This window comes from Fringilla coelebs, assembly GCF_963513975.1.
Source record: "Fringilla coelebs genome assembly, chromosome: 26".
Classification (NCBI taxonomy): domain Eukaryota; kingdom Metazoa; phylum Chordata; class Aves; order Passeriformes; family Fringillidae; genus Fringilla; species Fringilla coelebs.
In genome coordinates, this window is record NC_140052.1 from 811,307 (window position 1) to 823,947 (window position 12,641).

A 12,641-nucleotide genomic window follows, 5' to 3' on the forward strand; every position below is an offset into this window, starting at 1 on the left:
GAGAGGAGCTGGTGGCACATCACTGCTTTGGTGTTGTCCCGGTGACTGGTGAACCTTCCCAGGGGATTTTCACGTTCCTTGGAGCAGGGAGTTCCTCAGGTCAGGGTCTGCTGCCACCTCCCTCCCGGCCCTGCTGCCTGAGCTCTCACCTTTTCCATCTCATTTTGTCACCCCAGCTCCCTGAATCCTCACTTTGTGCCTCAGTGACTCAATATCCAGGCACTGCTGCCCAGCCTGGCTCTCCAGCTGTGCCAGATGTGACTGTCGCACCTTAAACCCACCCAAACTTGGGGTGGATTTGGGAGGAGCTCAGCCCGAAGATAAGCCGGGCTCAGCAGCGATTTCCTGGCTGTCACAACGCGGCTCGTGTGTTGTGGGGGGATCCCGCGGGCAGGGAGCGATGAGCGATGCTTATCTGCACCTCAGCAGAGGGAACGCGTCCAGATCTCTCTTTTCACGCCTTCGCCGTCCTCAGCAGCATCCCCGGCGCTTCCAGGCGCGAACATTCCCCCCGAGGGCGGTGCCGGCCCCGGGGCTTTGCAGAGGCAGCGGCCGGGCCGGGCCGGTCCCTCTGCCGTGCCGGGGGATGCCTGGCGTTCCTGCGAGCATCCCGGGCCCGCCGGCCGCTGGATTGGCTGCGGGGGCCAAACCTTGCCTTTTTAGGCTGCGCCTGGCTCCGCTCGGGGCTGCGCTGCCGCCGGCCCCGCTGCAGCCCCGGCCGGGCAGGGATGCTCGGGGATGCCCCGGAGCTGAGGCGGCCCCAGCCGGAGGGATGAGTCTGGGGGTGCCCGGGGGGCTGGGAGCAGCGCAGGGCTCGGGGGTGTCTGTAGGGTTCGGGGATGTGCCCCTGCCACCGGCTCACTCCCAGCTGCTGCCTCCATCACCCCCCTGTCCCCCCACTCTGCTGGGTTTGGGGAATTTTTCATTTTAAAGGGTTTTTTGGCATGTCATCCACGGCAGCCTCTCCCCTGGGTGACCTCATGTTTGGCGGGGGCCCAGCCGGGCTGGCTGTGAGGTGACAGCAGGACCCCGGGGCTGGGGGCGTGGGGGGACACCAGGGGACACATCCAGCCCCTGTGAGCTGCTTCACAGGGACAGGGAGCTGGCAGAGCCATCCCTGGGGACACTGGGGCTGTGCATGGGCTGGCAGTGCTGGGAACACTGTCCTGGCCTCAGGGGTGACATCCCAGAGGGGACAGAGCCATCCCTGGGGACACTGGGGCTGTGGATGGGTTGGCAGTGCTGGGGACACACCGTGTCCCTGTCCTGCCCTGGGGGGTGACAGCCCAGGACCTGTTCCCTCCCTCTGAACCCCGGGGGACACCAGGACCTTGGTGTCCCTTGCCTGCAGTGACACCCACAGCTCCCGGTCACTGCTCCGGTGCTGGGATGTCCCTGCCCCGGGCACAGCTGGGGATCAGCCCGGGCCTGCCGTGCCTCAGTTTCCCTGGAGCCCTCTCTGGCTCGGGGGCATCTCTGCTGCCTCCCCCGGGTGCTCCCTGGTGAGGGCCCGTTGTCCTTAAAAAGGCAGCCGGGAGTTCGGGAGCCTCTGGTTGGCCTCTGCCAGGGCCAGGGGCCAGGGCTGGGGGTGGCCCCGGCCCCCCCGGGCTGTGTCCGGGCCCAGGGACAGCTCCCACCGTGTCCCCCGGGGGGGTCTGAGCCGATTCCCCCTCCAGAATCCCCCCGGGAGGGACCAGAACCAGGCTCAGCCTCAGCGCGGGGTCGGGACTCGGATCCACAAGCCCTGGCCTGGCTCAGGCCGAGGATTTGGGGCTTTGGGACAGCAAAAGCCCAAAAATGGGGGCGGAGAGAGAAAACCACGGGGAGAGGCATCCCAGGAGCGCCGGGTGCCAGGGCCGGGGGGGAAGCGAGGCCGGGAGGAGCCGGGGCGGCTCCGGCAGCTCGGCCCCGCCGGGTCCCCGTCCCGGCCCCGGGGTGTCCCCGCGGCGGAGCCCCCACAGCCGCCCCCACCCCGCCGGGGTTTCTCCAGCGCTCCCCAGGAACCGGAGGCTCTTCCACCTCCTTTTTCCCAGCCCGTCGCTTATAAGGACTTGTGTCTCACTTGTTTATCGGAGCGCAGCATAAAAGGAACGGCCTCCCGACGGGGCTGATGCTCCCAAGCATCCCGACCATACATTTTCCTACAATAATTAACCGTGCCGGGTCCTACCACCGGCCCAAGGTCAATTTAATGAAATAAAACACCTTATATGGCCATATGGCCAACACACCATCACTGAGCCTATTTAGGGTCTTTGTTTAGAGCGGATCCGCCTCTGAGGTTCCTCGGGCTCGCCGGTATTTATACCCACGGCGCTCCGGGGCTCGGTCCCAGAGGAAAGGAGCTCTCGCCTCCGCGGTGAGTACTGCCCTGCCCAGCCGCCTTCCCTTCTTCCTCGCAGGGCAGCGGGCAGCAACAACACCCCGAGGGGTTTTTTTGGGGTGCCTCAGCATTTCTGGGGTGGCCCCAGCTGGGTTTGCGTGGCACGGAGGGGGTGCCAACCTCGGCACGACCCCACAGCTGGGGGCCTCGCTGGAGGTGGCGAGAGCTGGGCTGAGGCCAAGGCAGGTTGTGCTCTTGCAGAAATCTCCGTGGTTTGGGGTTTTTCTTCTGCTTTTTGGGCTCCTGCAAGGTTTTGCCTGTTTCCCTCTGGATTGGGGAGCTCATCCTCCGGCACAGGGGGCACCCCCTGGGAAGGGAAATTTTTTCCCCCCGTTTTTGGGAGCGGATGCGAGGTCAGAGCAGCGAAAGGCTGCTGAGACAGAAGTGGATGAGAGGGCATCGCCTGGCACCCCCTACCCGCTTTGGGGGGCACCCCTGCCCGCTTTGGGGGGCACCGGCCGGGCACGGCAGCACCGGAGCTCCCGGGGGAGCCTTTGGCACCGATTTTGGCCAAGAAGAGGCAGCAGAAGGATGGAGCAGCAGCACCAGCGTGGAGCAGCGCCCGCGGGGAACGAGCATCACCCAGGGGGGATTTTACGGGGCCGCCCCTCCCCGAGGACTCCGACAGCTCCGAGCCCAAATCCCCGGCGGCGGCGCGGGACGAGCCCCGTGCCGGCCTCTCTGTAACCCCCCTTTCCCCCCCGGGCAGCTTTTCCCCCAGGTCCCCCCAGCACCGAGCGCTGCCACCCCGCCATGTGCGACGAGGAAACCACGGCCCTGGTGTGCGACAACGGCTCCGGCCTCTGCAAGGCCGGCTTCGCCGGCGACGATGCCCCCCGCGCCGTCTTCCCCTCCATCGTGGGCCGGCCCCGGCACCAGGTGGGTACCGGGGGGCCGGGGGCAGCCCCCAGCCCCGGCTCGTTAGCGGAGCGCGGCTAACGGGGCCTCTCTCGCCGGCGTTAGGGCGTCATGGTGGGCATGGGGCAGAAGGACAGCTACGTGGGCGACGAGGCGCAGAGCAAGAGGGGCATCCTCACGCTCAAGTACCCCATCGAGCACGGCATCATCACCAACTGGGACGACATGGAGAAGGTGAGGCCCTGGCGGGGCGGGGAGCGGGGGCGGCCCTGCCTCGGTTGGGGGTGACACCTCGGCTCTGCCCGCCGCAGATCTGGCACCACTCCTTCTACAACGAGCTGCGTGTGGCCCCCGAGGAGCACCCCACCCTGCTCACCGAGGCACCCCTCAACCCCAAGGCCAACCGGGAGAAAATGACCCAGGTAGGGCCCTGGAGATGAGCCCTGGATGGGCTCCAAAACCGCAGGCAGGGCTGGGGGATTTGTGGGGTCCGCGAGTGGGGAGTCAGGGGCGGGATAAGGGCAGAGATCCCAGAGGGAAGTTCCTGTGCCTGGTGGCCCTGGGGGTCTCTTGGCAGCGTGTGGACCTGCAGGATTTGCCCACCACGTGTTCCCCACGTGGCTCTGTGCACGGCCATCACCCACGTTTCCACCTCCCGGCCCCCGTTTTCCCACAGCCCACGTGTTTCCCTGTCCTCCTCCGTGCCCCACACCGTCCCTGTGTTTCTCCGTGCCACGCCTGACCCCAGGAAGGCACAGGGCTGGGGTGGGGCGTGCCGGTGACCCCCTTGCCCACCGCTGACCCCTGCCCTGTCCCCTCCAGATCATGTTTGAAACCTTCAACGTCCCCGCCATGTACGTCGCCATCCAAGCCGTGCTCTCCCTCTACGCCTCCGGCCGCACCACCGGTGAGTAGGGGACCGTGGGGGACAGGGCCCCGCCTGGAGCGTCCCCCCCTCACCTTCCCCCCGTCCCAGGCATCGTCCTGGACTCCGGCGACGGCGTCACCCACAACGTGCCCATCTACGAGGGCTACGCGCTGCCCCACGCCATCATGCGCCTGGACCTGGCGGGCCGCGACCTCACCGACTACCTCATGAAGATCCTCACCGAGAGGGGCTACTCCTTCGTCACCACCGGTAGGGGCCCGGGAGGGCGGGGCTGGGCTCGGGGACCCCGCGGTGCCAGCGCCGCCACCCCGGGCTGAGCCCCTGCCCCTGCCGTGCCCCGCAGCCGAGCGGGAAATCGTGCGCGACATCAAGGAGAAGCTGTGCTACGTGGCGCTGGACTTCGAGAACGAGATGGCCACGGCCGCCTCCTCCTCCTCGCTGGAGAAGAGCTACGAGCTGCCCGACGGGCAGGTCATCACCATCGGCAACGAGCGCTTCCGCTGCCCCGAGACGCTGTTCCAGCCCTCCTTCATCGGTGAGCCCGCCCCGGTGCCCCCAGAGCCTGCTCCAGTGCCCCCAGTACCCCCAGACCCTGCTCCAGTGCCCCCAGAGCCTGTTCCAGTGCCCCCAGACCCTGCTCCATGCCCCCAGACCCTGCTCCAGTGCCTCCAGACCCTGCTCCAGTGCCCCCAGACCCTGCTCCAGTGCCTCCAGTGCCCCCAGACCCTGCTCCAGTGCCTCCAGTGCTCCCAGACCCTGCTTCAAATGCCCCCAGACCCTGCTCCATGCCCCCAGACCCTGGTCCAGTGCCCCCAGTGCCCCCAGACTCTGGTCCAGTGCCCCCAGACTCTGGTCCAGTGCCCCCAGACCCTGGTCCAGTGCCCCCAGTGCCCCCAGACCCTGCTCCAGTGTCCCCCAGACCCTGTTCCAGCCCTCCTTCATCAGTGAGCCCACCCCCAGTGCCCCCAGACCCTCCTCCAGCCCTCCCTCACAGCTGAGCCCACCCCCAATTCCCCCTGGCCGTGCTTGCCCCCATCCCCACCAGCAGACAAACAGAAAAGCCCCCTTGGCCATCCCCCAGCTCCCCTGGGTGCCCCACGGAGACGCCCTGGGGCTCCCCCACGCCCTCGGCACCACCAGCGCCAGCCCAGCCCCTCGGCTGCCCCCGTGGCTCTTTTGGGGGGCGCTGGGGGGGCACGGGGAGGTGACAGCCCCCTCCCACGCCAGGCATGGAGTCTGCCGGCATCCACGAGACCACCTACAACTCCATCATGAAGTGCGACATCGACATCCGCAAGGACCTGTACGCCAACAACGTCCTGTCGGGGGGCACCACCATGTACCCGGGCATCGCCGACCGCATGCAGAAGGAGATCACCGCCCTGGCCCCCAGCACCATGAAGATCAAAGTAGGCCCTGGCTGACCAGGCCAGCCCCCCAAATCCCCCCCTCCTGCTGCTGCGGGGTTTTGGGGGATCCTACAGGCCGCTGTCCCCGCAGATCATCGCCCCGCCGGAGCGCAAGTACTCGGTGTGGATCGGCGGCTCCATCCTGGCCTCGCTCTCCACCTTCCAGCAGATGTGGATCAGCAAACCCGAGTACGACGAGGCCGGACCCTCCATCGTCCACCGAAAATGCTTCTAAGCCCCCTCCCCGCCCCGCGGGGGCGCCCCGTGCCCAGGCTGGGGTGCCCCGCTCCCCCCGGCCCCCGCCGCTCCTCCCACGCCCACCGCGCATTAAAAGCCTTTTCTCCAGCTCGGAGCTTTCCTGGGGCCGCGAGGGACGGGGGGGACGAGGGGGGAAGGAGCCCTGACCTCACCGGGGGGGCTGTCCTGCTGATGGCCTTGGTGTCCCCAACCCCACGGCAATGCCCTCGACCCCGTGCAGGGGACCCCAACCCCACGGCAATGCCCTCGACCCTGTGTTGGTGACCCCAACCCCATATTGGAGACTCCAATGTTGTTTTGGTGACCCCAACCCCATATTGGAAACCCCAGTGTTGTTTTGGTGACCCCAACCCCCTGTTGGGGACCCCAATGTTTTATTGGTGACCCCAACCCCATGCTGATGTCCTTGGCCCCGTGCAGGGGACCCCAACCCCACATTGGAGACCCCAGTGTTGTTTTGGTGACCCCAACCCCATATTGGAGACCCCAATGTTGTTATGGTGACCCCAACCCCATATTGGAGACCCCAATGTTGTTTTGGTGACCCCAACCCCATATTGGAAACCCCAATGTTGTTTTGGTGACCCCAACCCCCTGTTGGGGACCCCAATGTTTTATTGGTGACCCCAGTGTTGATTTGGTGACCCCAACCCCACACTGATGTCCTTGGCCCCATGCTGGGGATCCCGACCCCATATTGGAGACCCCAATATGGTTTTGGTGACCCCAACGTGTTATTGGGGACCCCAACCCCATGTTGGAGACCCCAATGTGGTTTTGGTGACCCTTATGTGGTTTTTGGTGACCCCAACCCCCTGCTGGTGACCCCAATGTGGTTTTGGGGACCCCAACCCCATGTTGGATACCCCGATTTTGTATTGGTGACCCCAAGGTGGTTTTGGTGACCCCAACCCCGTTTCGGTGCCCCCAGCCCCCCTTTTATGCCCCACCCTCTCTCCCCTGCCCCTCCGCATTTCCCTGAAGCGCTGTGGACAGCGTCTCATTAGCATAAATTACCATATCGCCCCCGTCCCGCCCCCTCCCGCGCTGTTTCCGCCTCCTCCCCCCGCCCACTTCCCGCGCGCTGACGTCACGGGGGCGGTGGCGCGCGCTGCTGATTAGCATCTCATTAGCATATGACGCGGGAAGGCGGAAGCGGCGGCGGCATGGGGCGGTGCGGGGCCGCCCTGCGGCTGGCCCTGGAGGGGAACATCGGTACCGGGGGGACGCGGGGGAAGCTGGGGGGCGGGGGGAGCGGCGCGGCCGCGAGCCCATGGCTGTAATTAGCTTAATTACCGCTGCTGGGGGCGCCCCGAAAGCCCGGGCTGCTGGGAGTCGGGAACGGGGACACAAAGGCTGCCCCCGGGTCACCCAGGGTCACCCCAAATTCCCGGGGGTAGGGCTGGAGTCACCCCACACTCCCAGGAAGGGGCGTTCCCAGATCTGCCCGGGAGCCGCAGTGGGGAAACGCCAGGTTCACCCCAATATTTCCGAGGTTTGGGGTGGGGGGACCCCGAGACTCAGCCCGTGTCCTGCGGGGGACACTCAGGCTCAGCCCAGGTCCCCAGGAGCGGGAATGGGGGGCCCCAGGTGCACCCCAGGAGCAGGAATGGGGGACCCCAGGCGCACCCCACATTCCTGGGAGCGGGGATGGACACCCAGGCTCACCCCGGGATTTGCTGGGGGGACACCCCACATTCCCAGAGTCCAGAGCTGGGGGACACCAGGCTGACCCCAAATCCCTTAGGGGCAGGGTTGGGGACACCAGGCTGACCCCAAATCCCTTAGGGGCAGGGCTGGGGACACCAGGCTGACCCCAAATCCCTTAGGGCCAGGGTTGGGGACCCCCAGGCTGACCCTGCTCTCCTCGCTCCCGCAGCCGTGGGGAAATCGACCTTCCTGAGGCTGCTGGCCGCCACCTTCCCGCGGTGGCACCTGGTGACAGAGCCGGTGGCGCAGTGGCGCCAGGTGCCGGGCGCCGCTGGCACTGCGCAGGTAACGGCGGCGGGTCCCGGCGGTGCCACCCCCGAGCCCCAATGTCCCCCTGGTGTCCCGGGGCTGGGCCAGCCTGCTGCCACCCCCAAACCCAATGGGTTTAGGGTGGGTTTATGGGGGTTTAGGGTGGGTTTATGGGGGTTTAGGTGGGGTTTAGGGTGGGTTTTTGGGAGTGTGCCATCCTGCTGCCACCCCTGACCCCAGAAATGTCCCTGCAGGTGTCAGGGGGCTGTGCCATCCTGCTGCCACCCCCAACCCCAATGGGTTTAGGGTGGGTTTATGGGGGTTTAGGGTGGGTTTATGGGGTTTTAGGGGGGTTTTTGGGAGTGTGCCATCCTGCTGCCCCCCTGACCCCAGAAATGTCCCTGCAGGTGTCAGGGGGCTGTGCCATCCTGCTGCCACCCCCAATCCCAATGGGTTTAGGGTGGGTTTACGGGGGTTTAGGAAGGGTTTGTGGGGGTTTTAGGGGGGTTTTAGTGAGTGTGCCATCCTGCTGCCACTCCTGACCCCAGGAATGTCCCCGCAGGTGTTGGGGAGCAGTGCCAACCTGCTGCCACCCCTCACCCCAATGGGTTTAGGGTGGATTTAGGGGGTTTAGGGTGGGTTTATGGGGTTTTAGGGGGGTTTTTGGGAGTGTGCCATCCTGCTGCCCCCCTGACCCCAGGAATGTCCCCGCAGGAGTCGGGGGGCAGTGCCAACCTGCTGCAGCTGATGTACCAGGAGCCAGCCCGCTGGTCCTACACCTTCCAGACCCTGTCGTGCCTCAGCCGCCTCAGGGCCGTGCTGGAGCCCCCCGGGAAGCCCCCCGGGACCCCTCCCCCCGTGCGGGTCTTCGAGCGCTCGCTGTTCAGTGACAGGTACCCCAAAAGGGGCCAGGTACCCCAAAAGGGGCCAGGGCTGGGGGTGATGGCAGGAATGGCACTTTGGGGTGTGTGGGGCTGCCCCAGGAAGGCCTTTTGGTGATGCCAGGCTCGGGGGGCGCTGCCTGTGCCCCACATTGGGGTTTTTTACCTTAATTTAACCTTGGCTTTGGCCTTTGTCTTGTCTTCAAGCCATCTTGGAGATTAAACTGTATTTTTAATATTTTTTATTGTACACGTTTTATATTCTTAGTATATGCATATATATTTTATATATGTTATATATAATATATTTTATATATTTTTAATATATATTTGTAGATTCTTATATTTAATATTCTTATATATTTTATATATTATATTTATATATATAGTATATCAAATATATCTTATATTTTTATTTATATTTTATATATACTAATTATTTCTATTTTATGTACACCAGGGAGGAGCACCTGCAGCTCCTCGTTTTTATCTATATTTTTCTTTATTTTATCTATATAATACATGTTATAATTTCTATATTTTATTTATATTTTATGTATATTTATTGTATTTATATATATATATTTTATATACACCAAGGAGGAGCACCTGCAGCTACTTGTTTTTATCTCTATTTTATCTCTATTCTATCTATGTAATATCTATATTTTAAAATATTTTATCTATATCATATATATAATATATTATATGTATTATATATATTATATCTATTTTTATGTTTTATTTCTATTTTATATATATTTATATATATTTTATATATAAATATATATAATATATATTATATATAATATATATATTTAATTTATATATATTTTTATATATTTTTTATATACAGCAAGGAGGAGCACCTGCAGCTCCTTGTTTTTATCTGTATTTTATATTCTATCTATATAATATCTATATTTTTCGATATTTTATCTATATAATATCTAAATAACATATATTATATATTATATATATTTCAAAGTTTTATTTCTATTTTACATCTATTTAATGTATTTACATATCTATTTTATACACACCAAGGAGGAGCGCCTGCATCTCCTCCTGAGTCCAAAAAAACCCCAAAACCCCCAAATCTGTGCCCGAAGCCGCCTGTGCGGGGCGGCTCTGGAGCTGCCCGTGCCCCTCCCTGCCCAGGTACGTCTTTGCCCAGACCCTGCTGGAGGCCGGGCACCTGCAGCCCCTGGAGTGGGCGATCTACCGGGACTGGCACCAGCTGCTGCTGCGGCACCTGGCGCCCCGCGCCGCCCCCCACGCCTTCCTGTACCTGCGCGCCAGCCCCCAGGTGGGCACGGGTGGGCACGGGGCTGGGACTGTCCCCAGGTGGGCACCGGCTGCCCCGGGTGGGCACCGGGACTGGGACTGCCCCAGGGGGGCACCTGGAGCTACACACCTGGCTGCTCCAGGCCAGGGGCACCTGGAGTTCCACACCTGGAGTTCCACACCTGGAGTTCCGCACCTGGGGCTGCCCCAGGTGGGCACTGGGCACAGCGGGGCTGCCCCGCCCTGGGGGCACCTGCGATTCCACAGCTGGAACTCCACACCTGGGGCTGTCAGAGCCCTGGGACACCTGGAATTGCACACCTGGGGCTGTGGAATTCCACAGCTGGAATCGCTGCCCTGGGGGAGCAGGGTCGAGTTTATCCCATGGGTTTAGGGTGGGTTTTAGGATGGGGTTAAGGTTGGTGTTTAGGATGGGGTTAAGGTTGGTGTTTAGGATGGGTTTTAGGTGGGTGTAGGGTGAGTTAAGGGGGGGTTTCGGGTGGGTTTTACAGTGAGTTTAGGATGGGGTTTAGGATGGGTTCAGGGTTGGGAGGTTTGGATGGGGTTTAGGGCGGGTTTAGGATAAAGAGCAATTTGATAAATATATTTATTATCGTGTATTTCCCCCCCAGACGTGCCTGGAGCGGCTGCGGCGGCGGGCGAGGAGCGAGGAGGGGGGGATCCAGCTGGGCTACCTGCAGCAGCTGCACAGCCAGCACGAGCTCTGGCTGGTGGCCAGGGCCACTGAGTGAGTCCCAAAGTGTGCCCAGCTTTGGGGTCACCCCAAACCTCAGGTTTTTGGGGGGGTTTTTTGGGCTTTAACCCCTCCCTGGTGGGCAGGATCCCGCTGGGCTACCTGCAGCAGCTCCGTGGTCAGGGCCACCGAGTGAGTCCTGATGCTTGCCCAGCTTTGGGGTGCCCTGGGTTTTGGGGTTTTTTGGGGTATTTTTTGGGGTTTTTGGGGCGTTTTTTGGGGCTGAGCCCTCGCTGTCCCTCTGCAGGATCCACTGCGAGGCGGCGCGGCGCGCGCCCGTCCTGGTGCTGGACGTGGAGCAGGACTTCGAGCACGACGTGGCCAGGCAGGGCCTGCTCATGGCACAGGTGGGTGCCACGGCTGGGGTGGCACAGCCTGGAGCCGTCCTGGTGCCACCAGAGCCGGGGGAGGTGGCACAGCCCCAGCAGCATCCCAGGCAGTGCATTGCTGCACCATCCCAGTGCCATCCCAGTGCCACCCCAATCCATTCCTACGCCATCCCAGTTCCATCCCAGTGCCATCCCAGTCCATTCCCACACCATCCCAGTGCCACCCCCCGCCCCAGTCCGGTGCCACCCTGGTGCCACCCCTTCAGCCAGGCTGTCCTTGCAGGTGGAGGCCTTTGTGACATCCCTGGGTGCCCACTCTCTGCCATCCCATCCCGAACCCCTCAGCTCTGGGCAAGGGGCAGCTTCTGCCTGAAGACCCCAAGGACAGGGGACACAATCCTGAGGACAGGATACACGATCCCGAGGACAGAAGACACTACCCCGAGGACAAAGGACACGATCCTGAGGACAGGGGACAACCCCAAGGGCAGGGGACACAACCCCAAGGACAAGGGACACAATCACGAGGACAGGGGACACAATCACGAGGACAGGGGACACAACCCCGAAGACAAGGGACACATCCTGGTCCCCACTGTCCCCTTGGCCCCTCTGTCCTGGCCAGGGCTGGATCCTCAGAGCCGTGTGGGGTTTTGGGGTCAGCGTTCCCCAGGTCCTTGCTGTGACCCCCATCCCGCCTTTGGGGTGGATTTCCTGCTGGAATTCCCATGGGAAGTTCTGGTGTTTTACCCAAGCCCCATCATCTGTTAATTTGTATTTAATTTTTTCCCTTAAATTAAGATCAAATCACTGAGGAGCTGCTCCGTATCTTGGGGTGTGGAGGGTTGGGCTGGGGGGATGTTGTTCCCCCAGTTTTGGGGTGTTGTGATGGGAGGATGGCAGTGCCCCATGGGTTTGGGGGAAACCCAAGGGGATTTGGGCCCTAAAAGGGGAGTGGGGAATGGTGCTCAGCCTGGTGTGAGACCCTACAAAAACACGGGTGGGGGGAATTGGGGTGGTGATTTGGGATTTGGGAGGATATGGAGCAGGAAATGAGGGAACCTGGGGTATGGGGGATTTGGGGGGCTATAGGGTGGGATATGGGGGAATCTGGGGCAGATTAGGGGGGATTTTTGTGGCTGTGGAACAGGATATGGGCAGGGTGGGGGGCACAGGAGCCGGGCTGCCCCCCCTGGGATTTCCCGTGGCGACCCTACAATAACGCAGAGCGAGACCCGCGCAGACCCTGCCACCGACCCCACAAAAACAACCCCAACACCCCGGGGGGCTCCCAGCCCGCGGCCCCACAAACCCAGGAGGGTCGCGCAATCCCCTCCACCCCACAACAACGCTACAAAGCCAACAGCCCCGCACTCAGCCACCCCACAACAACAACAAAACCCCACAAAACTCCCACCCTCCTTTCTCCCCGTTCCCCCCGGCGTTCTCCCCGTCATCCCCGTTCCCCCCGGCGTTCTCCCCCGCCCCGTCATCCCCGTTCCCCCCAAACCCTTCGGGGTTCGCCCCCTCCCCGTTCTCCCCGATCCCACTGGGGTTCTCCCCCTCCCCGCTCCCCCCGGGATTCCCCCCGGTGTTCTCCCCGAGTTCTCCCCCTCCCCGTCCCCCCAGGGTTT

At 62.0% G+C, this 12,641-nt stretch overlaps 2 protein-coding genes across 2 annotated transcripts; both read left to right on the forward strand.

The window, feature by feature from the left end:
• The first annotated feature begins 2,347 nt into the window (after positions 1 to 2,347).
• Positions 2,348 to 5,832, forward strand: ACTG2 (actin gamma 2, smooth muscle). The gene is made up of 9 exons (XM_084221892.1): positions 2,348 to 2,359; positions 3,093 to 3,262; positions 3,347 to 3,475; positions 3,553 to 3,663; positions 4,064 to 4,148; positions 4,218 to 4,379; positions 4,474 to 4,665; positions 5,358 to 5,539; positions 5,631 to 5,832. The coding sequence occupies exons 2-9, from the start codon at positions 3,137 to 3,139 to the stop codon at positions 5,772 to 5,774; spliced, it is 1,131 nt and encodes a 376-aa protein (XP_084078018.1). The 5' UTR covers positions 2,348 to 2,359; positions 3,093 to 3,136; the 3' UTR covers positions 5,775 to 5,832.
• Positions 5,833 to 6,933: 1,101 nt separating this feature from the next.
• DGUOK (deoxyguanosine kinase) lies at positions 6,934 to 11,795 on the forward strand (the record flags this gene model as incomplete). Its single annotated transcript, XM_084221809.1, has 7 exons — positions 6,934 to 7,012; positions 7,677 to 7,792; positions 8,471 to 8,649; positions 9,799 to 9,946; positions 10,557 to 10,672; positions 10,926 to 11,025; positions 11,291 to 11,795. 7 exons carry the CDS (start codon positions 6,934 to 6,936, stop codon positions 11,378 to 11,380), a joined length of 828 nt encoding a protein of 275 aa, XP_084077935.1. The 3' UTR covers positions 11,381 to 11,795.
• Positions 11,796 to 12,641: the final 846 nt, after the last annotated feature.

Bases quoted from the DNA above. Each gene is read 5' to 3' on its own strand.
- ACTG2 (XM_084221892.1), top strand. From the start codon at position 3,137: ATGTGCGACGAGGAAACCACGGCCCTGGTGTGCGACAACGGCTCCGGC. The intron at 4,380-4,473 runs GTAGGGGCCCGG...CGTGCCCCGCAG, and splicing joins CTACTCCTTCGTCACCACCG to CCGAGCGGGAAATCGTGCGC. The intron at 4,666-5,357 runs GTGAGCCCGCCC...CTCCCACGCCAG, and splicing joins GTTCCAGCCCTCCTTCATCG to GCATGGAGTCTGCCGGCATC.